Source organism: Typopeltis vanoorti, chromosome 10 (genome assembly GCF_054136105.1).
Source record: "Typopeltis vanoorti isolate ZY-2024b chromosome 10, IOZ_Tvanoo_1.0, whole genome shotgun sequence".
Classification (NCBI taxonomy): Eukaryota; Metazoa; Arthropoda; class Arachnida; order Uropygi; family Thelyphonidae; genus Typopeltis; species Typopeltis vanoorti.
In genome coordinates, this window is record NC_143558.1 from 82,632,414 (window position 1) to 82,656,233 (window position 23,820).

The following is a 23,820-nucleotide window of genomic DNA, read 5'->3' on the forward strand; positions in this document are numbered from 1 at the left end:
TCCCCCACCCCAATCTACCGTCTACCACAGAAGACTACAACAAAACTGTCACCATTCCATACATTAAAGGCATCTGAAAAGATATCTAGAGTGCTTAACAAACACCAACTACACACCGTATTTAAACCTTATGTGAAATTGGCAACTCTCATCCGTTCACCTAAGGATAGAGTCTCTCCTTTATCACATCCAGGAGTCTATAAAGTGCCCTGTTCATGTCATTCAGCCTACTATGGACAGACAGGAAGAACTGTGGACATCTGCCTCAGTGAACACAAAAAATATATCCAGCACTTTTGCTATGGCAAGTAGGGGTCTAGCAGACCATGCTTTGGATTTCCCCGCACTCAGGATCGATTGGAAAAAAACAAAGGTGTGCCACAGAAGCTTTTACAAGTTAGAGAGGTTGTTCCTGGAATCAACAGAAGCCTTGAAATACTCCAAACCTCAACAAGTGTGGCTATATAAATCTACCAAAGATTTGGGAGACAGTCTTCCTAAGACCAAATTAATACTGCTTTCTCTCTCGTTTTTTTTTTTCAACTTAGATGCCACCTAATTAGGACTTTAGTCTTTGTGTTGCACACTACAATTGTTCATACTAGTCCACCGTTATACCAGATTGTAGTTGTCTCGTTACTGTAACAAATTTTGTTTGTGTGCTCTGAAGATGCTGGATAGAATACTAGCAAAATATTAACAATTAAATTAATAAATAGTTATTTTCTTATCAATCTGTGTTCGCATCCATACGTTAAAATCCAATCAACATGTACGACAAACACATAAGCCTTTCCACATGATTTGTACTTAAGTTTTATAAATCTGGAAAAGGCATATGAAAAGGTGCCAAGAGGAAAACTTTTCAAAACACTACAATTATAACAGGTAAATATAACATTATACAGGGCAATACATAGCCTACATATAAGTTGTAAGTCAGCAGTTAGAACTGAAGAAAATAGATGATAGTAGAAATGAACTTGACATTGTTAGGTTTTAAGAATGTATAAAGAGCTAATAGAAAAAGGTAATATAGCCAGTTAAACAGAATAAGACAGGACAGGTTAGCAAAGCAGGTGTCTGATGCCAAGATGGCAGAAAAGAGACCTAGAGTAAGATCAAGAACTAGGTGGACTGAATCATTCAGAAGTGCATTAGAATAATGAAATGTTAGATATGACAATATTGGAGTATTGACACGTAATAGACTAATTTGAAGAAAACCTATCGATACAAGATTAATACTAATGTAAACTTAATTATGTAGTGCTGTCATAGTAGCCTGAACACCCCTTAAAGGTACACATCAGGAAATTGATGATGACCTCTCCTTAAACTCGTTCACTGTCAGGACACTTCACAACTAATTCTAGCAATCATTTTCATTCACTCATCACTCTACAAGCCAAAAATCTAGTCCATACACCCTTACTAAACACACTCTTACACAATTTCCAGGGGTTATCTCTAGTTCTTTCTCTATTCATTGTGTATTGAAAAAATTCCTTCATGTAGCTCTTACAGAACTCCTTTAATAACTTATAAGTTTCTATCATGACCCCTCTTTTCTACCTATCAACTAAACTTTGTAACCCACACACCTTCAACCTATCTTCAGAGGGAGCATCTACAGGGTGTTCGGGATAAATTTGACAGTTTCGTAAGGAAAAAGAAAATCTTCTTTGTATCTATTAAATTTAATGAATTGACAAAAAAACATTACAGGCAGAGTTAATTACAATACTATCAACAAGATTTACTCAAAATAACCACCATTAGCATCGATCACAGCTTCAATTCTGCTTCGGAACCTCGAACAAGCTGATGCTACAGTCTCCCTGGGAAGGGCCGCAAAAACTGTTTTAATTTTATCCATTAACTGGGCTTTTGTATTACTGGAAGTGCGATTGGTGTCTTTTTCAACTGCGCCCCATACAAAATAATCCATGGGGTTAAGGTCTGGGGAGTTTGGAGGCCAAACATTTGGACTGGTGAAGTCGTAGAAATTTTCAGACAACCATTTTTGACTTTTCCCAGAGGTGTGGCAAGGGGCCGAATCCTGCTGCCATACATACGGCCTACCATTGGCTACCCTTGTTATCCAGGGCTTGACTACAGTTAGCAACTCCACGAACAAAGCCCGAATTCCAATGCCAGGGTTCTTCAACACCTGTTCCTGCAGATTTGCGAGGAATTGTGCTGTACGAACGCAATCAGATCGTCTGCTAGGGATCTTTCTTCTTGCTACATCCTCGTAGTCACCATTGCAAGTCTCTAGTTCATGCCTGATTGTTTTTACTGTATTCAGGGAGCATTGGGCAGCAGTCGTAATATCCTTATTTTGATGGCGGGCACGAATCATCATGATACAAGTTATTCTCTTCCATGATTCAGGTGGGTTCCAGCTATCCATCCTTTCTGACATCTTGTATATGAATGAAGAAGGGTCCAAACTTTTAAATGAAGAGAAGTGTGTGTTAATACATGTAACTTACGGAAAAATATAATTAATTATAAATATGTCAAATTTATCCCGAACACCCTGTACATACATGTCAGCAGCTTAATCAGGAGGCTCTGAGTCCTCTTCTTCATCTCTTGATCTCCAACAAACCCAGGCAACCAAAACAGCATATAGCAGTCAAGATGTGGCTGAATCATACTAAAGTAGAGCAATAACCTCTGTAACTTTACTTCTTAGCATGTTTTTCAACATACCAGTAATCCTTTGAGCCATTTTACCAACTTTTGCAATATGCCCTCTGAGTCATTATCTGCAAGTCCCTAGTCTCATCAATTTACTGCAAGTACCATCTATATGATACACAGTATGTACCCTTTTCAACCCAAAATACATAACCTTATATTTTGCAATATTAAATTAACAATCATTATCCTTCACCCACAGTGACATTTTATTTAAATCAAACTTCAGGATACCTTCATGACCTTTATCAATTATTGTCCTCCTCAGTTTTGCATCATCAGCAAACAACTGAATATCCCCACCTTAAATCTTCTGCTATATCATTAATATACAAATTAAAGAGTGGCCCTAGTAAAGAACCCTAAAGTTACCCCACTAGTCACCTCATTTTTCTAGATTTCACTCCACCATATACTCTCTCTGGCTTGTATCTGTCAGTCCCCCTTCCTATTCATGCTACCAGCTTCATATCCATTCCCATTTGCTCCAACTTTTGTAATAGTCTTGCATGAGGTATTCTGTCAAATGCCTTTGCAAAGTCCAGCAGTCTATCCAACCGCAGTATTGTATTCCTATCCATACACAGTTAGATTGTACCTTTAACCAACTTTTCCAAACAACACTCCTGAGATGTTAACTGGTCTGTAATTTGCTACTTCTACTTGAAAAAACCCGTAATGGAGCTATCTTAACCTCTTTCCGCTCCCTTGGAAAACCCTGCCAGAGAAAAGCTTAGACTGAAGAATTTCATCAGTTGCACTACCAATTCTCTTGCATGTTCACATTGCACCCAGGCATATATGTCATAGAGTCCCACTGTTGTATTCACATTGATGTAGATGAACAGAAAGAGAAGCTGGTGTTCATCTACATCAATTCTGACATGAGTCTCTGTTACATCAGCAACTGCAAAATCTCCACCTGGATGATAAACCTTGGCAAAGTAATCATTCAGCAAGACAACTGTTTCTTTTGCCTCTATCACCTTCCTACCATTAGCACTGATTAGTCATCCTTCCATGGTCATTTTTCCTCTTACTTGTTATATAAGAAAATAACTCTTTTGGATTTACTTTGACCTGCTTAGCTAATTTTCTCTCAATCTGATTTGGCTTTCCTTACCATACCAGTCATCCTTCTTGCTTGCTCTTTGTGCTGCACATGAGTATACTGATCACCATTTTCTTTATACTCCCTCCATAATATTTTATTTTTTTACAGCTGTTGAGTTATATCTCTACTCACCAACTTAATCTCCACTTGGTTTATCCTTCTAAACTTGGATATGCAGTCTGATATTGCTTCTCTCAAACAATCCCTGACCACTTTCGATAAACTACTGATATTCTTTCCTTGTAGCTTCTCAAGCCATTGCAATGCTCCAAGATGTCTCTGAAGATGTTATGACAGGCTTGTCATAATTACCAGATTTATAGTTCAACATAAACTCTTTCAAGGCCTGTGTAGCTCAGTGGAAGTGGCACTTGTGTCCTCTGCGCTTGGTCGCTTGAAGGTAGACTTAAGTTCAAGTCTAGTCGCCGACTGGAAGAACTTTTTCCAAGCCTTTCAAGATTGAATTAGTCGATCTCTGGCACAGGCAAATGGGTTTTTCCTCCCAGAAACTTCGGTTTTTTGTCCCATAAACTCAGGAAAATCGACTGTAGTACCCACATTATTTCAGAACATATCTTGTTAGAGTTAGGTGCCAAGAGATGGCAGCACTTGTTTGCCAGCCTCTTCATCGGTGGCTGCTATAAAAAGTGATAGACATGAGCCAGATATCTCTAATTGGCTACCGGTGGAGAATTGCCCACTCAGTCTCAAAAAGCTAGATAGGGTATAAAGGCCTCGCCTATTCCCTATAAGGGAACAAAAGGCGTCAGCTGATTTTTTTTTTTTTTTTTAACTCTTTCATGATAGAGAATTCCACGAATTTAGTAATATGCATGAATTGATATCAGGTTCAGCAGCTGGTCACTTCCCTCCCCCCAACCTTTGCCCTTAAGGAAACATAAGGGTTAAGAGTCATAACAAATTAGAGAATCCTAGGAGCTGCATTTTACTGCATAATTATCAGCTTTATAGTTCAACATATAAACCATTTCTTGACAGAGAATTCTACATATTTAGCAACCTCCCAGAACAAGACTGCATGATCACTCTGCTCCCGAATGGAGACAGTATACCTTGGTTATAGGTATATCTGAAACTATTACCAGATCCAGCACTCCAAACCACTGGTCCCCTCCATGACATGCTGTTTCAGGTATCATTTCTTAGCAACTGTATAAATTTCACTTCCAACCTACCATGCCCCTTTCCTTTCTCTAATTTATGTCCCCATAATTGAAGTCTTCCATGGTGATTGCTCAGCCAGCAAAAGCACTGGTATCCACATCTTCCTGTGAACTTTCTAGTCTATAGCAGCAAACAACAAATTCTGCCCTACTTTGTGTATTTACTTTCGTTATGGATAAATATTCTGATACTATTAACAGATCCAGCACTATCAAACCCCTAGTCCCCTCCATGACATGCTGTTTCAGTTAATCATCCCTTAGCAACTATATAAATTAAACTTCAACTGTGACATGTCCCCTTTCCTCCCTCCAATGTATGGTCCCAATTATTATGACGTCTCCCATAATAATTGCTCAGTCTGCCCTTATTGTGCTAATCTGCCAATAGATTGGCATTCACATCTTCTTGTGAAGATGTGAATTGACTTCCTGGTCTATAGCAGCAACCAACAATATATTTTGTTTTATTGGTCTCTATCACAAGATAGCTTCAAATGAACCATCTCCCTTAGATCTAAAATCCTCTTAAACCTCTAATTTTGTTGGTTGAAGTTCTTCATGTATCAGCAATACTCTACCTTCTGTCTTATTCCCTCTATTCCCTGAAAATACAATACCCATTACGTTCTATTTCTATAATAACTATATAATTTTCTGTTCACCAAGTCTTAAAATTACAATGCTTATAATTTTTGGCCAAGCCAAGCTGACCAATGTCAAAAAAACTCCTTGCCTTTATTTATGATACTCTGGCATTTGTGAACATGCATTTCGACATCCCCTTGGACACACAGTGACCCTTGTCTAATGTCATTATCAACCCATTCAGATTTGAAATCTGCAAAACTGTCTTAACCACTGCATAATCATTTCTGTACAACACAATCATCTGGCTTATGGATGGTGGAATCAAATTATACCAAATATAGTTGGATAATAAATTTGTATATAGGATACAGGGATGGTTGAGAGAAAAATATCACAAATAGCAGGTAGAAAAGCAATGTCTGAAAAGGTGACAAGTGAAGTGATACAGGACCCTACCCTATACTTAGATCACTTATAGTTTGGTTTGGCTGAAATTACCACCAAGGCAAGAATGGCTATGAAGGCCCATGTATTATGTTTACATATATTCACTGGTTAGTTTATTTGTTTTGCAATATGAAAAACATGGGTTGCTACTGCACCTCTTGTATGCTATCATTCAATCCATACATAAATGATGTTGTGAAGAGTACAAAGTGAGATATTCAGCCATTTATGGATGATACAAACTTGGCAAAAGCTAACAGAAATGTCACTGATGTAGCAGCCTTTGGAAAGATTTCAAAGAAATTCAGAGATAGCAATTGTGCATACAACCAAGGCAATATGAATTGGAGAATAACAGGATAGCAAAGGTAATAATTTTAGGAGTCTGTAATATAATTTATGAAGGAAGATTTAGTCTGAGTAAATTGCAGCCAGATAAATAGGAGTAGAGGTTGTAAAAAGAATCATAATTTACAATTATGAATCTTTTTACAATGATTTCTTTATGTTAATATATTATTAGTTTTGGTTTCATGACACATACATCAGCATTTGCAACGTGCCAGTTATTGATATTATTATTACGATAACAAGCCAAAAGGCTTGTTATCGTAATAATAACATCAATAACTGGTACATTAATTCAATAATTTCAATAATTAAATCAATAATTTCGTACCCGGTTATAGAATAATACGGGATTTACCATCTCCCTTAAACTTAATTGATATTCTTGTTAAAATTTGAAACTGATGCACTTAATAGAGTCTGATAATTATGTTACTTTCAATCCTTTTATTGCAATTTAAAATTAAGTGTTGTGTTTTGTAAAGACATTCTCATTACGCTAATGGAGACAACGATATCAGTCATTATACGTAACTTCTTGCTTGCATTTAGATGGAGTGTGCATGTTCACCAAGAAGTCTGATGGGTGATTAACAGTTGATAGAGCATTCAGTATTGGAGTAACAAGAAAAACAAGTAGAGAGCTAAGTGAAATTTGAGGATGGCAACCAGAGAGTTTTGTTCTTAGGAAGTTTTAAGTTTTACGTGACAGTCAGGAGAATATTAACAGTAGATTCTGAAAAGCAAATGTAGAACTGTGAGTCTTTAAACTGGAGGAGTTGAGACTGTCAACAAGTATTTAGTAAATAAAAGAAGACACTGCATTCAACGTTTTAATTGAATGTTGGAGGAAACTGAATGAAAAGTTTCATCTTCTGTCTTAAGGACACTGAATTACTATGGAAAAAGCAATTGGTGAAAACTGAAACTGTAAAGTGGCTTAACATGAAGACATCAACTTTATGTTGTTTATGAAGTAGAAGAAGAAACTTCTTTCTCTGTACAAAAATTAGTAATTTGTGCATCAAACAGAACTGCAAGAAGTAAGAATATTTATACTTCAGTGAGACAGGAGGAATTATATTGTATGCTACATTAGAAAGAGAAAAAAAAAGATCCCATAGAAAAGAAGAAATTTTTATATTTTTGGAAAGGGCCTAACAAAGAAACTGACTCTGATGAACATTTTTTTTTTGTGAAAATAAGATACGTGATAGAATAGAATGAGTCAGAGAATGAATGATTTTAATAATTTTGGATAAGAAAATCTCTAAAGTGTAGATTTATTTTAAGAAGGCCTTGGATCCAATTAATTTTGTAGTTATTTATGTAATGTTATTTAAAGTGTACATACTGTTTTAGTTTCATTAAATGTATATTTTTTTTTATTTGGCCTTGAGTCAGTGATTTTCAGGATTCTAAAAGAAATAGTTAAAAGTCATTGCACCAATTGGAATCGAGCCCTTGTGTAATTAATAAGCACTCTGTGTAAAACAATCTCTTTATAGAGATGAATAAAAATAAAAAACAATCTCTTTACAGGATGATATGACAGACAGATTAATTGATAGAAGATAGATGAGTGTTTGGTCGAGGAGGAGGAGGGAATAGAATTAATTAAGTAACATTTAGGATGAATCTCCAATGATAAAGATTTTGCTTCCATAGAAGTATAATAAAACTCATAATTTATTCTCACAAAAACAAAATCAAGAAATAACAGTAGTAGTATTTGATATCTATATAATTAAGCTACAACCTTTCTCTGAGAAACTTATAAAATAACCTTTCAGTTTGAAATGCTTTAAATATATATAAGGTCACAACACTGGTATTCTACCCCCATTTATTAACCTAATTCCCACCCCGATCTTTTTTTTTTTTTCTATCTATGTTACATATGGTCTGGAAAAGATTAATAGCAGCAAATAGATAAAACAAAGATTATAATTTATCTTCTTGTGCAATGAAAACTGTGGACTTACGTATGCTGCCTGGAAAGAAGACAACGGACACATTCATGAGTAAGGAGCATCGTGCCATGGAGGAATATGATGCTCCAAAGTCAGTGCAACCATGTGTGGGAGAAATGGCTGTGAGAAGAGAAATGACAGTGTTTGAAAGAGGCATTGCGATAGGCCTATCTGTTCGGCAAATTATTGACAAATTGGACAATCCCAGGTCAACAATCAGTGATACCTTACTGAGATGGAAGTGCAGGAATCAACTGCAAGCGCTACCCACAGCGGATGACACACCACAGTCACTAAATGTGACTGCAGGGTGTGACAAAAGATAACATGTAAAAACCACCATTTGTTGGCCAACACATTGAATGCGGAGTTCCAGGCATCGACTGGAACATGAATCTGCACAAAAACATTCAAAACCGAGGCTTATAACGGGTTTCCATGGTAGGAATGCAATATGCAAGCCCCATTACTCACAACCAACAAGCAGCATCATCTGCAGTGGTGCAAAGAGCACATACAGCAGCACATGTACGTTTAGAAAGCTGTGAAATGAAGTGACAAATCATGCTACCAAGCAGATGGACAGGTGTTGGTGTGGCAGATGCTCAGTAACCATTCCTTACCAGAGTGCATAACCCCAGCTATGAAATTCGGAGGTGGCAGTGTGATGGTATGGTCCTGTTTTTCCTGATTTAACCTTGGACCTCTGTTTGAGATACCCAAAATACTGAACTCTGAAAGTTATCTGAACATGCTAGACAATGCAATGCAATGATTCCTACTTTGTGGCATTTCTACAGAAATGACTATTGTCTCTTTCAGCAAAACCATGAACCGCGTTATAAGGCTGCTGCTGTAACTGCATGTTTTGTGGACGTGAATGCCACCACATTTGCCTGGCTTCCACAGAGCCCTGATCTCAACCCTAGTAAACATCTTTAGGGGGAGGGAGGGAGAGAGAATTGTTCTAATTCATATTTGGCTGATGTAAAAGAGCTATGTAAAAGCCCTTTTACATGGGCCAAATGTGAATGCAAAATTAGCTATATAAAATTCAGATTTGGCCTTTTACATTGGCCAAATCTGAATAAGAACGATTGTCTCTCTCTTCCCCCCACCCCCAAAAAAAAGTTTGGGAGATTCTCATTTTATGTAACCATCAAAAATACAGTCATATCCCGACTTACGCTACCCCGACTACACAAATCTGGAGTTACGTGGTTTCTTATATGTACGTATTCCCGTCCCGCTTCACGCCTCACCATTAGTCGTATCTTTCAGGCTCCAGTCGCATTTGCCAGTGTTCCATATGCTGTGAACAAGCACTGACGTGTTTTGCGTGGTCTCCATTCATACACAATTTTTATAGTCTACAAACCTTGCGATTGTTTAATGTTATGTTCTTGATAAAAATTTTGTCACATAAAAAATAATAATGTTATCCAAAAGAAGCAAGTCCGATTCTTCTAAAGCTAGCAAGAAAAGAAAAACATTGACTTTGGAAACAAAACTAAACATTATTAAGGATTTTGAAGGCAGAATGAAAATTTGTGAGCTAGCAAAGAAGTTCGATCTACAGGAATCCACAGTAAGAACAATCATAAAAGAAAAGTTTACAGATTTTGGAGGACACAGATTCTAACAAGGAACGAATTGTAGCCACAAGGCAAGGAATAAAAAAATCGTTAGCTTGCAATGAAGAAATTTTGCGTGACAAGAAAAAGACATTATGCTGTCAGACGAATCTATTTGATTTTATGAAACCATCAACTTCGAAATAACTTTCTTTTTTTTATGTACGAAAAACTACAATTATGATTATATTTCTTAAAAAATATAGGTGTTTTTGTACACCTGTGGTCCCAATTGTATGTTTGTATATATAAATAACATGCAAAATTATGCCCCGAGTTACTCGAATTCGACTTATGCGCTTTTTGTTGGTCCCACCTACCGTGTAACTTCGGGGTTTTACTGTAGTTCTAATATTATTTATTAATATATTCATTTCTAGCACATAGCAACAGTTTTTTAATTGGTAAACCGATTGTTGTTTGTACCTTGTATTCCCGTTTCTTTGATTTGCTTGTTTCTATGCACTGATGATGTACTGTGGGGAGAAGAGGAGGGAAAAGGTTCAGAAAAAATTTAGATATGAGAAGCACTACCATTGGAAACCACAACAGGTTGAAGAGACAATTTTGTGGGTGTATCACAGATTCCAGGCACTTTCACATGGTGTGTTCTGAGATATTTTATAGTTGTTCAGTTTATTTAGTTGGCTTTTGGTAGGATCCAAAATAACCATGATGAAAAATGCTGTAAAAATATTAATAACAAATATTTAGCATTGCTGGAAAGATCTCAAAAAAAATATGAAAATTATAAATTTTCAGAGACAAATGGTTTGCTGATTTGTCTAGTCATCCATTAACTGAGAACAAAGTGAATGTGCTATCCTACAGCCACAAATAGTTTGCTATTTCTTTAAAATGAGTTCCTTATTTTTAGACTTTTTACATTATGTAGAAAGTAATATTAGTCTTCTTACTAGTGATAAGACTAAGAGACTTAACTTTGAAGTCAACGTCATTAAAGATACGTATGGTGCCAAACCCCTGAAATGAATATTCCACCTTACTAGAATCTTGCAGTCACTAGAAAACAAGAGCAACATTGTCATCAAAATAATTGACAAAAGAAACATCAGATTGTTTTAAACTCTAAAGTGCATGAACAAAAAATGAATTACTTATTTGCTTGGGATTGCAATATATATTCTGTGATTAGTAAGGATCTTACCAAAAGTCAACTAAATAAACTGAACAAGTTATTAGATGAAGCCACTTCAATCAAGGCTACTATAAAAAAATTCAAAACATAACATGTAAAACCTCATAGACTATACAGTACATTAAAACTACATAAAAATAACTTTCTTTTTTGACCTACTATGGATTCCAAAAGTGCCGACGAAATTTCTGAATTTTTGCCATTATAACTGTTCTCTCATTAGCCTCTCTCTTTCTCTATAATTTTTTTCAAAAATAAAAGGCATATAAAACTCAATTCTTCAGATATTATGGTCGGCTTTGACACTGTTTCTTTTCACAGATATTTTTCATACTAAAACATCAGAATTTTCTGCCTAAGAAAAATTTCCATCAGACATTACAGATATATTCAAATTTATGATCACTTCTGGATATTTCTGATGGAAAGACAAACTTTATACAGACAAGGAAAAACTATGGGCTCACCACTATATGATAATTTTTATCTAGAATGCCTTGAAGAAAGAATCTTAAATTCTTATCTAAAACCACTTTGGCAACACTATACAAATGACATTTAAGCATATGATATTTTGACATGGAAAGGATAATACCACTGGCTCTGAACAGAAGGTGCTTCCTACATAAAATTAACAATTTAAATCTTAGAATCAAATTTACTTTTGGAGTAAAAATCAGAGGGTGCAAATATCTTTTAAGACAAAAATCATCAAATATGAATCTGATGTCTGCTACAACCCAATTTTTATAGGTGTTATATACCTGTATATAAAAATATTTTGCGAAAATTTGGAGAAAAGAGCAAAGTCAATAATTATTGCAAATACCTGTTGGATTTCTGCTCATGACATGGACTGATTATTACTAACACCATATTCGAACATAAAAATGTGCACAAATTCACAAGGAGAGAAGATGCAAGGAATAAGAAAGTCTCATTGACTATGTTATTGTTGATAGTGATGTTTTCTACCTGGTGCAGGACACTTAGTGTACAGAGGATTTGAAATTGGAAGTGATCACCATTTAGTCTTGAGCAGGATAAAACTGAATTTAATATTGAAAAAAATAACATGTAAGAAAGTTTTAAAGCGAATAAAAGTTGAGCAGCTCTCAGATGTGAACTGTAGACTAAAATACACAAACCTGAATGAAGAAAAAATGAAAGAGTTTGAAAATGGAACAAAACCTTGGAGATTCAGTGGCAAGCCTGAAGAAAACACTGATTGATTCAGCCAGAGAGGCATGTGCTGAGGTTGTCTGCAAGAATAGAAAAATCAGAACTCCATGGTCGTCACAGAAAGTTAAAGAAAAAAGCATATCAAAAGTTCCTGGCAAATAAGTCAGCTTGTGCTCTTAGAGAATACAGAGACAAATGTAAGAAAGCTAAACACTATGTAAAACTAGCTAAACAAAAGTCATTGGAAGACTTTGGTAAGAACACAGAAAATAAATATTTACATCAAGAAGGTGGCAAGATATTCTGGAGGCTGTTGACAAAACTCAGAAATGAAGTAAAGGAATTTAGATGATAAAGGTGACATGAAAACTGGAGAAAAAGAAAGCCTTGAAGTATGGAGTAATTACTTGCAAAAATTGCTTAAATGAAACTAGCAGTGATAGCACAGTGATAAAAAACACTCAACAGGGATGCAGTTGGGAAAACATATCCATACTTGAAGTAGAAAAAGCCATCAAAGATGTGAAATGTGGAAAGCAGGAGTAGATGATATTATTATTATTCGTGACACCTCCAAAGAGTCCGAAGACTCATCGGAAGAGGACACCTACTGTACAACTCTGTCTCCGCTACTACACAGAACCTCTACTACCAATCACCTACATCAACCTCATGTACTGCCCACTACCACCACCACCACAGCTAGTATTTTTTGTCTGTAAATCGTGTGTGTTCCGAAGGGCCAATTTGTCTGTATGCGAGATGAAAAACCCGAGTTTCCGGGAGAAAAAACCTGCTACCTCCGTATGAGATCGGCTAACTCACCTTCAATTGAAAAAGTCCATATAAAGATTCCTCCCATCATGACGTTAATTGAACTTAGGCCTTTTCTAATCGAAGGGCGCAATGTACAGTCATTCTTCCAATTGCACTATGTAGGTGCTTTGACCAGAAATGCTCAAGTATGGAGGTATAAAAGTCTTACAGAGGCCGTACTGCATAGTTCAGAAGGCATGGACAGAGTAACGAATTCCGGATGATTGGAGTAGAGCTCTCATAGTACCCATATACAAAAAGGGAAAATAACACTTTATGTAAGAATTAGAGAGATATTTCTCTACTAAGTGTTCCTGGTAAGATATATGCAAGTATACTTGAGAAACAGTTGAGAAGGATTGTGGAAGAAAAGTATGGTGAAGAACAAGCTGGATTCAGGCCAATAGAGGCTGTCAGGATCAGATCTTCACTTTACAACAAATAGTTGAGAAAGAATGGGAATGTAACAAAGATCTATACTTAAAGTTTTGATGATCTGGAAAAAGCATATGACAAGGTGCCAAGAGAGAAGCTATTCAATCCGCTACAGTTATATGGTGTCAATGGGGCATTATATCAAGCAATACTTAGTCTTTATTTGAGTTGTAAGTCAGCAGTTAAAATTGAAGGAAGTACAGGAAGGTGGTTTAATGTTAAATCTAGTGTCAGACAAGGATGTACATTATCCCTTCTGTTATTCATTATCTATATGGATCACATTATGAAGGAAAGTGGTATTAAACCTCATATCAAAATTGGAGATGTTAATCTCAGCTCTTTGCTTTATGCAGATGATGTTATACTTCTAAATAGATTCACTACAAGTGTGCAAGATTCCATGCCTAAATTGAATAACTGTTGTAATAGATATGCTATGAAGGTCAGCAATAACAAGACAAAGACAATGAAAATAGGGAGAAGCATTGAAAATATCAACTGCATTGTGAATGGAGAACCTATAGAACAAGTAAAACATTTCAGCTACTTCGGTACGATTTTTAGTGAAGATGGTAAAAGAATGCGAGATGAAAGATTAACAAAACAAGTGTTCTCTGCCAGGTTGGCAGGAAAAAGACCCAGAAGAAGACCAAGATAAGGTGGATTGGTACAGTAAAAAGTGCCTTAGAAGATAGAAATATAAGATTTGATAATGTTGGAGTCCTGACATGTAACAGACTGATTTGGAGGAAAATTGTAGATAGGAAGTTAGTAATGATGTAAATTTTTCATGTAATACTATCACATCCTGCACATCCCTAGAGAGTACATGGCAGGAATTTGATGATGATGATATATACCTGTGTGCATATCATCCATCTCAAAAAATACATCATCATCATCATCATCACGCTTGTCAAGAATTTAGTCCTAGAGTGGTCTGTGCCAGCCTTAGAAGTCATCATTGAATCTCTTAAGAGGATATCCTTATTTTCTTTTTCCTAATGGTTTGTAATTTAAGGCTTGTTTTGATAATCTTTCTGTTTTCATTCTTTCAACGTGTTTCATCTGTTTATGTTTCTATTTAAAAAAATTTTTTTTCCAAAAAATACAGAAATATAAAATCATCCTTAGTATTTAGAAGGACATGAAATTTGCTCCTCTGAAATATCTGTTTGATATGAATTGGAAGCTAAGGAGGCTATCAAGTAAACTGCTGTATTAAATGGTTATAACCCAAGAATCACACAAAGAAAATCAACAACAATTTCTCTCAATATTCTCCAAGCTCTAACCATCCTAGTTACTAGGATGTGACTGAATATATAATAAACTATGTGACTGAATATAAAATAAAGTTCTATTGTAATACATGCATTTCACTATTCAATTGTAATCAAATTTATATTACTGTTTCTCATAATCCACAGTGATATTTTAGGAGATGCAAAATGAAATATTTATTATTATCATTAATAAAATAGTATTTGACTGTGGCTTATGTAAGTGCATCATGTAAACAATTTATTATTATTGTTTTCAAAAATTTGACATGCTAGCTAGTGAAGAAATTTATTTATTTATTTTTTTTTTTTTTAAGTGCATCCCATCGATAAAAGGCTGGTTCATCCGTCCGTAGTACCTTTAGTAACAAAGCTGGACAATCTGAGAATTTTAATCTAGAGACCAAACATGGAACTTTTTCCAAACCATTTCATACGTAAGCAAGATAGTTAATCTTTTTTCTTTTAATTTATTTTAAAGAATGAAACAGGACTAAAAATGAATTAAACGAAGATTTAATGATCTAACATAGAGAAATCATTGACAATACATGAGTTCTAACATGTACACACAGGGGACAATTGGAAGAGATTAGAATAAATGTCTGAAATACTAAGAGAGGAAGGGAATGCCCTCTCCAAGCATTGACAGACAGCCTTGGTTAGGCAAGAAATCTAAGAATTAGTTTCCAACGGTTTGGATAATTTCACACAATCATATTTATTGAAGATGGGTTGGTTTTAAGATTCAATGATGATTCAAGTCTTTCAAATAACTTCAAACAGCACCAAAGACTAAATTACATAATTACACAAGCAAGGCAGAATATCACAATGAAAAGTATCTACCACACCACCTACCAACAAACCAATTTTTTTGTTTGTTTGTTTGTTTTTTTTTTAGCCTTGTTATAAATTTTGCTTTTTTTTAAAGTTATTATTAAATATTTATTCAAAAATGAATAAGAAATTTTGAAGAATGCCACAGCATCACAGTTCTGTATTGTGTCTAACTTAAAGATTATAATATAAACATGCATGCAGTGAACAACTAGCTACTCATTTCCAACAACTTGAATGATTTAGAGTGGCCTCATCTGTTTTGACTAGCAACGATCAGGTTTATTTTTTCTCACTAAACCACAATGTCTAAAATAATCTTGGACGAACAGAAGAAATCTGCTTTACGGCTGCTAATCATACATAATCATCTATACCAGCTGATAATGTCACACTATTATTTCATAAAATTAATTTTTTAATATAAACCTGAAATAAATTTCAATATTTCAAAATAACACAAATGTTCTAATATATTTATTTAATAACCAACCTGAAATCATTACTTTTTGGCAGTAATGGTAAAATTTTGACACACTGTTGATTAGAAAGTTTCCAGATACACACTGTACCATCACAACTTGATGAAGCCTGAAAAAAGTTCAAAAGTTAAAACTTATCTAAAAATAGCTAGAACAAACTGTATTCAAACACAGAATTATTTCTTGATCAAAGTTATTCTATATTCTGGTCCACATGGAACTTTTTCAAGGCACTTTGGGTCTCCATATAAGTGGAATGTGGTCTCACACCAGATAATGAAATTCATCCCTCACCTAAAAACATTCAAAAACAAACTGCTTGGTCGACCAGGCACCAGCAGACCGAGCGGATATTTCATACTTGCTCTGCAACAAATCCTTGTGACCATGGATGTTTCTGAATACCTTTAGGTAACACTATATGAAAGTAATTGCCTGATAAGAGATAGTGCTGCGTATTGGAGGATTGAAATGACATAAAAAAAAAAAATTCCATGTTTGGTCTCAAGCAAAATTTCTGAATTGCCTAACCACCTTTAGCCCTCCAACAGTAAACCTATAATACAAGTGTATTATGGGTTTACACACTTTTAGGTGGGAGTGACATACAAAAAAGACAACAACAACAATAAACCAAAAAAGTAAGAATAGTAAGGATTTTTTGACTAGTTCTGTTTGTCCCAAGTGTGAATTTCATTTTATTAATAAGAAGTACAGAAGTTTTTCCAAGTCTCGAGAGAAATCATCAAGAAAAAGGAAAAACTGGATCTTGTTGGAAATTTCAACAACAGAGTAAGAAATGAATAAGAAATGAAACTTTTTCTTTTAATGTTTTGGTAATCAGTATTCATTATGGTAAAATTATGAAGACTACAACCACAACATCAAATTAGTGATATAGTAATTAAGGTCAACATCTGGTGTACACACTATGTTGACCTTATATACTATATCACTAATTTGATGAACTGTTATCCAATTACCCTGAGTGGTGAAAAAAAAAAATACATTAAAGCTACAATGATGTTTAATATGGTCAGAGATCATATTCAGTCACATTATCTATAAGGAAATAACAGTAAATGCAACAGCATTAGTAGTGGATTATCAATATTTAAAATGAGCAATGAGTCTCATTATTGTCAAATTACATCTGTAATAATTATTGACTGGAATCCTAAAGTAAGGGATTGGAGACTATAGTCCTAATTATTATGACCTATTAGAACAAGAACTATGTAGGTCAAAGTGTGCCATCCATATTTTTGAGATTTTTTTAAGACATTATTGCTGAGATTATGAGAGCTGATTATAATTTCAGTCTTCTTTAAATTTTTGCTCATGCATTGCATGATCAGAAAGTCACAATTTTTCACAGTTATTAAGTGTGCAGATAAGGTATATCCTGTTTCACCTATATGCACTGTTTTTGGCACACTTCAGGGAAAGTGGGCTATGGGAAAGAAGGGATTCCCTGAAGGAGCTGAATAATTTCTTTAAATTCATAAAGGGTTTAAAGGTGGCATTAAAGGTTATATTTGTGTGGTCTTCTGTTTATTTTTCTTGGCAACCCTTTAACATATGGAATAACTAAGGATTTACTGTAATCTAATCTCTTTTTATTTTTAAGTGCATTCACTACTAGGTGCAGTCCTATGAAGAATTCTATTGTTGGCATTCTTGCTATAGTAATTGTTTATAAAAGTGCTGCTGATAATTTGGAATTCATGCATGAAAACTTAACAGAAGACATTAATGACAACCAGTTTTTGTGTTGGACAGTGGTAAGGAGTATGCGTGTGTTTTGGCCCCACAGCTGCTAAACTTTGGACACCTTTCACAGCCATCTTGTCGCACATATTTTGTCAGGCAGTCTAATCTTCAGTATCTATTATAAGCATATGTGCACTGGTCAATACATATACTGTCAAAAGAGCAATATTTGATCCAATAAGAAAGCTCTCAAAGCATGAATTATAAATTACTGGCAGTGCTTTTATAAACAATGGCTATAGCAAAATACTATCAACTAATTCTTCATAAGCGTGATCATTATTGGCGACTTTAATTTTTCAAACATTGATTGGGTAGAAGAGAAATCTCATGATAAGAAAGAAGAGGAATTAAATGAATTGTTGCGAGATAACTTTCTCAAGCAGCACGTGTAAGAAGAAACCCAAGGTCAAAGAGCATTGGATTTGTTCATAATATAAGAAGGGGGGGTCTCCTCAATTGAGGTGCTTGGTGAAACATTGGAAAGATTACAGAGCAGAAGGAGTGTTGATAGTGGAATAATGATGTACAAGAAGCAGTGACGGCTAAGAGGAAGGCAAAGTAGAAGTGGGACGAGTCATGAGTGGAAGAGGACAGAGGAATACAGAGAGAAAAAGCAAGAAGCCAAGAGAGTTGTTGCACAGGCAAAAGCCATGGCATATCAAGACCTTTATGATCAATTAGAAACAAAGGAAGGACACCGTAAGATTTATCGATTGGCAAAATGTAGAAATAAAGCTTCAAAGGACATCGTACATGTGAGGCAGATCAAAGACGCTGAAGGAAGAATATTATGGAAGGATGTGGACATAAGAAACAGAGGGAAAATATACTTTGAGGGACTTTTGAATGAGGAAAATGCAAGGACTCACAGAGAAGATGGGCAGCCTTCTGAGGGGATGGTGCAGAACATCAGTAGAGTGGAAGTGAAGGAGGCCATGAAGAGGATGAAGAATGGAAAATCGGTGGGCCCAGACAGGATTCCAGTGGAGGCACGGAAGGCTCTGGGGGAAGAGGGAATTGACCTGCTGTGGGACCTGTTCATGAAAGTTTGCCAACAGGAAAATATACCCATGAGGATTTCTAAATAACTTAGGGAATTGAAACAACGTAGATCCGAATATAAATTAAATAATACTTTAATAGATATTTCCGATATTTCGGCAATGTCTCATTGCCATTTTCTAAAGGAACTTACAAAAGGCAGGAGCACAACAGGCTCTAACAATATAGTAACTGGAAATGAAGATATGAAGCTATCTTTCTCCTAGAAGTCCTGATGGTGCCCTCTAGCGGGCTAAGTAGGCATTCTTGGCCGTTGGGCTGAAGGTCTGCTGATGTATGCCTCCCAAATTTGGGACAGTCGCATACAACCAAATTTGTTGAGGTTTGGAGAGTTTCTTAGGGCAGAGGCTGATTCCATAAATAATCTTTCGAATTTATATTTGCTCCGGTGTATTATTTTTGCTTTCTTCCACCGTATTCTGTGGCGAGTATCCAGAGCATGGTCTGCAAGACCAGAATGGCTATATTTGTAAAACCGGATGTAGTCCTTGTGTTCAGAAATTCTGATATTCGCTGTACTGCCTGTTTGGCCAAAGTACGACAGTTTACAACTGCAAGGGACCTGGTATACACCAGGTAGGTCTAGGGGAAGTGGTTGGTCTTTGGTAGAGCGGATAAGGGATGCCAATTTTCTGTAAGGCCTGTAACAGGAGGTGAGGTCATGTTTTTTTAGAATTTTGGTAATTTTTTCTGAGGTGCCTCGGATGTAGGGAATGATGATGGATTTAGAGTAATCTTTTTTGTGGAGAGGGGGGGCGAGGAGGGGGGGCTGTAGTTTGTAGGTTTTAATATTTTTTGGATTTTGGGGGGGGGGGGTAGCCATTGGCTGAGAAAGTGTTTAGGATGTGATTTAGTTCAGTGTTAAGGGCTATGTCGTTAGAACAGATTAGTTTAGCCCTGTTGTATAGTGTTTTTACCACTCCATATTGTTGTGAGGGGGGGGAGGTGAGATTGTTGGTGGATGTATCTGCCTGTATGGGTGGGTTTTCTGTAAACTGAGAAAACCAAAGTTCCATCAGGCTGGCGGGTGACTAGTGTGTCTAGGAAGGGGAGGCAGTTGTTTTCCTCTTTTTCCAGGGTGAACTTGATTCTGGCGTGTTGGTTGTTTAAGTGTGTGAGGAAGGAGAGGAGTGTTTCAGAGCCATGTGGCCAAGTAGCGAACACATCATCAACGTAGCGAAGCCATATGGTTGGTTTTTGTGGGGCAGAGGCTAAGGCTTTTTCCTCAAAGGTCTCCATAAAGAAATTGGCTAAGGGTGGGGAGAGTGGTGAGCCCATGGCTGTCCCCTCTATTTGTTTGTAGAATTTTCCCTGCCAAACGAAATAGCCTGAGTTCATTGTGAACTGAAATAGGGCTGAGATACTAATAATACACCGGAGCAAATATAAATTCGAAAGATTATTTATGGAATCAGCCTCTGCCATAAGAAACTCTCCAAACCTCAACAAATTTGGTTGTATGCAACTGCCCCAAATTTGGGAGGCATACATCAGCAGACCTTCAGCCCAACGGCCAAGAATGCCTACTTAGCCCGCCAGAGGGCACCATCAGGACTTCTAGGAGAAAGATAGCTTCATATCTTCATTTCCAGTTACTATATTGTTAGAGCCTGTTGTGCTCCTGCCTTTTGTAAGTTCCTTTAGAAAATGGCAATGAGACATTGCCGAAATATCGGAAATATCTATTAAAGTATTATTTAATTTATATTCGGATCTACGTTGTTTCAATTCCCTAAGTTATTTAGAAATCCTCATGGGTATATTTTCCTGTTGGCAAACTTTCATGAACAGGTCCCACAGCAGGTCAATTCCCTCTTCCCCCAGAGCCTTCCGTGCCTCCACTGGAATCCTGTCTGGGCCCACCGATTTTCCATTCTTCATCCTCTTCATGGCCTCCTTCACTTCCACTCTACTGATGTTCTGCACCATCCCCTCAGAAGGCTGCCCATCTTCTCTGTGAGTCCTTGCATTTTCCTCATTCAAAAGTCCCTCAAAGGGAGCAAAGATACAGGAGGCAAGTTTGAGATGGTTTGGTCATTGTGATGAAGAGGAAGGAAGAGTATGTGGGAATAAAGGTCATGCAGATGGATGTGCAGGGGAAGAGGAAGCACGGACGGCCAAAGAAGAGATGGAGGAGGACTTGAGGATGAAGAACTTGGATGTGGCTACAGCCCAAGACAGGAAGTTGTGGAGGAGACTCACCACAAACAGCAACCCTACTTAAGTGGGAAAAGCTGCAGAAGAAGAAGGGGGGTCTCTATTAAAAATATGGCTATTTTATCACCAATTGATGACAGTGATCATGCTGTACTTTCTTGTGAAGTATCTAATTGTATTGATGTTCAGATTAGAACAGGTTACATGCTGAACTACAAAGTTGGAAATTATGATCAACTTAGGAGAATACTCTCTTTAGTCCCATGGTATCAGTTACTGAATATGAAAAATGTCAGCAATGCATTGGAATCTTTTTAAAAAGTGCTTAAATGAGGTGGTATCTAAATGTATCCCTAATGTTCAAAGAATAAACAGTGTGGGAGTGAAATGAATGTGCAACTTTATCAAGCAAGAGATTCATAAGAAGCAGATAATGAGGAAAGAATATAAGTAAGAATAAGGGTGAGAGGAGTTATGAAATATATATATATATATATAAAGCTCAGGCCAGAAAAGTGACATTGTGTGGAATCTAAATCATACTAAATCGGAGTATGAAAAGAAATTCGCTATGCAAGCTAAAGGCAATCCAAAAGAATTTTATCATTATGCTGCAAGCAAATGAAAGAATGAATGTGGAAGAATAACTTTATTGAATTGACTAGTGTTAGAAGCTAATGAGATTGTGAAATTAATGAGTGCTCAACTTTGCTAAGATATATCAACCAGGTGTATGTAACATGGTGCACAGTGCTACTGCTGCATTGGATGAAGAGTTAGAGGTTCATGAAAATGACGATACAAAATTAATAACGGAAAAAACTCAAGTACAAAGATTATTTAATAGTATAAACAAGCTATACTCTGCAAGGTGCAGCATGGATTTACTAAAGGAAGGGCATGTCTTAACAATTTGCTCATATTTTATAACAATGTTACTTCCAAGTTGGATAAAGGAAATGCATACACTATGATAATGTTGGATTTTTCTAAGGCATTTGATAGGATACCACACAAAAGGTTGTTGTATAAATTGGAGAATATGGGATTGGATCATAAACTCTTGACTTGGATAAGGGGGATGGTTGATAGACAGATATCAAAAAGTGGTATACAATGGGTGTGAAGGTAGTGTACCTCGGGGTTCAGTCCTTGGGCCATTTTTGTTCAACACATAGATGAATGACATTAAGAGATGTGCTATTGTTTGCCGATGATGTGAAGATAGGCAGGGCAATCAGGTATGCTTCTGATATTCAGCACTTCCAAAATGATTTGAATAAGCTTGAAATATGGGCAAATTAAATATGGCTGTCAGTTTAATGTTAGTAAATGTGAAGTTATGCACTTTGGCGTGATTAGAGTTCCAGCAGCATATTATATTAGCGGGGTTATGCTACAAGAAACTGAAGAGGCAAGAGATCTTAGTGTATTGGTGGATAAGAATTTAAAGTTCAAAGGTCACATAGCAAAAGTTGCAAATACAACTCAGAGGATAATTGCAATGTTGAAGCGAAGGTACAAAGAAGAGTTACAAAGATTATATCCAAATTAATGGGATTCACATTATGAGAACAGATTTCAAGTATGTGAATTACAGACCCTGGTAAACAGGAGAAAGAGGGATGATATGACAGAGGTCTATAAACTTTTGAATAGGTGTTATAGGGCCTGTGTAGCTCAGTGGATGTGGCGTTTGCATACCACGATGCTTGACCACATGAAGGAAGATTGGTTTCGAATCTAGTCGGCAACTAGAGGAAATTTTTCTAAGCCTTTTTTCGACCGGTTCCTGAGTTAGTCGATCTCTGGCACATGCAAGTGGGTTTTTTTCTCCTGGAAACTTGGGTTTTTCATCCCATAAACTCAAGAAAATAGGCCATCAAACCCACACTATTTTCAGACATTAAAAATATTGTGTTAGGTTTAGGGATCGCGAGATGGCAGCACTTGTTGAGCTACCTCTTCACTGCGTGCCGCTTAATTAGTGATAGCCTTTGGCCAGCTATCTCTGATTGGCTACCAGTGAAGATTGAACTGCTCACTCAGTCTCCAAAATCTAGATAGGGCTAAAATGGCCATGAAATGTTTAGTTATATGGAAGGTGGGGAGAGAACATGGGGGCATCCATGGATGTTAAGTTTGTTCACAGTCAAGAAAGGGGGTAAGGGGTATCTCACAGAGAAGTGACTGGATGGAATAGTTTGCTTTCGGGGGTAATGAGTGCATCTAGTGTGAATAAATTTAAGGGAAGGTATGACATCTGGTTTGGGTGATTTATAGCCTCCCTGGAGGTCTCAGATAATAATAACATCACACCTGAAACTATATAGTAAGTTATCAGAAAGCATAAAAAAAAAAAAAAAAAAAAATCTACAGAAATACATCAATAATGCCACCTTTAACTCCCCTTCGTAACAAAATTAAAGAACTCATTCAACTCCTCTAAGGATCTTCTCCCATCTCTAGTCCACCCTGTGGTGTATTGAAGTCAATGCACCTAAAACATAAAGGAGTTGGTACCTTTGCAGTCATTTCTGTGTAGGGTATCCAAAACATGATGAGAAGAACGCAATTTTCCATAGTTATTAAATTTGATATGCCACCTGTGCTCCTTTTCCAGCT

At 36.3% G+C, this 23,820-nt stretch overlaps 1 protein-coding gene across 1 annotated transcript in view; it reads right to left on the bottom strand.

The window, feature by feature from the left end:
• The window catches only part of Ctf4 (Chromosome transmission fidelity 4), a 525,719-nt gene that overhangs the window by 392,782 nt on the left and 109,117 nt on the right, over nt 1-23,820 (bottom strand). The window contains exon 7 of the mRNA XM_090398697.1: nt 16,212-16,309. Within this exon, the coding sequence (XP_090254823.1) occupies nt 16,212-16,309 (98 nt within the window). The remainder of the gene's footprint in view (nt 1-16,211; nt 16,310-23,820) is intronic.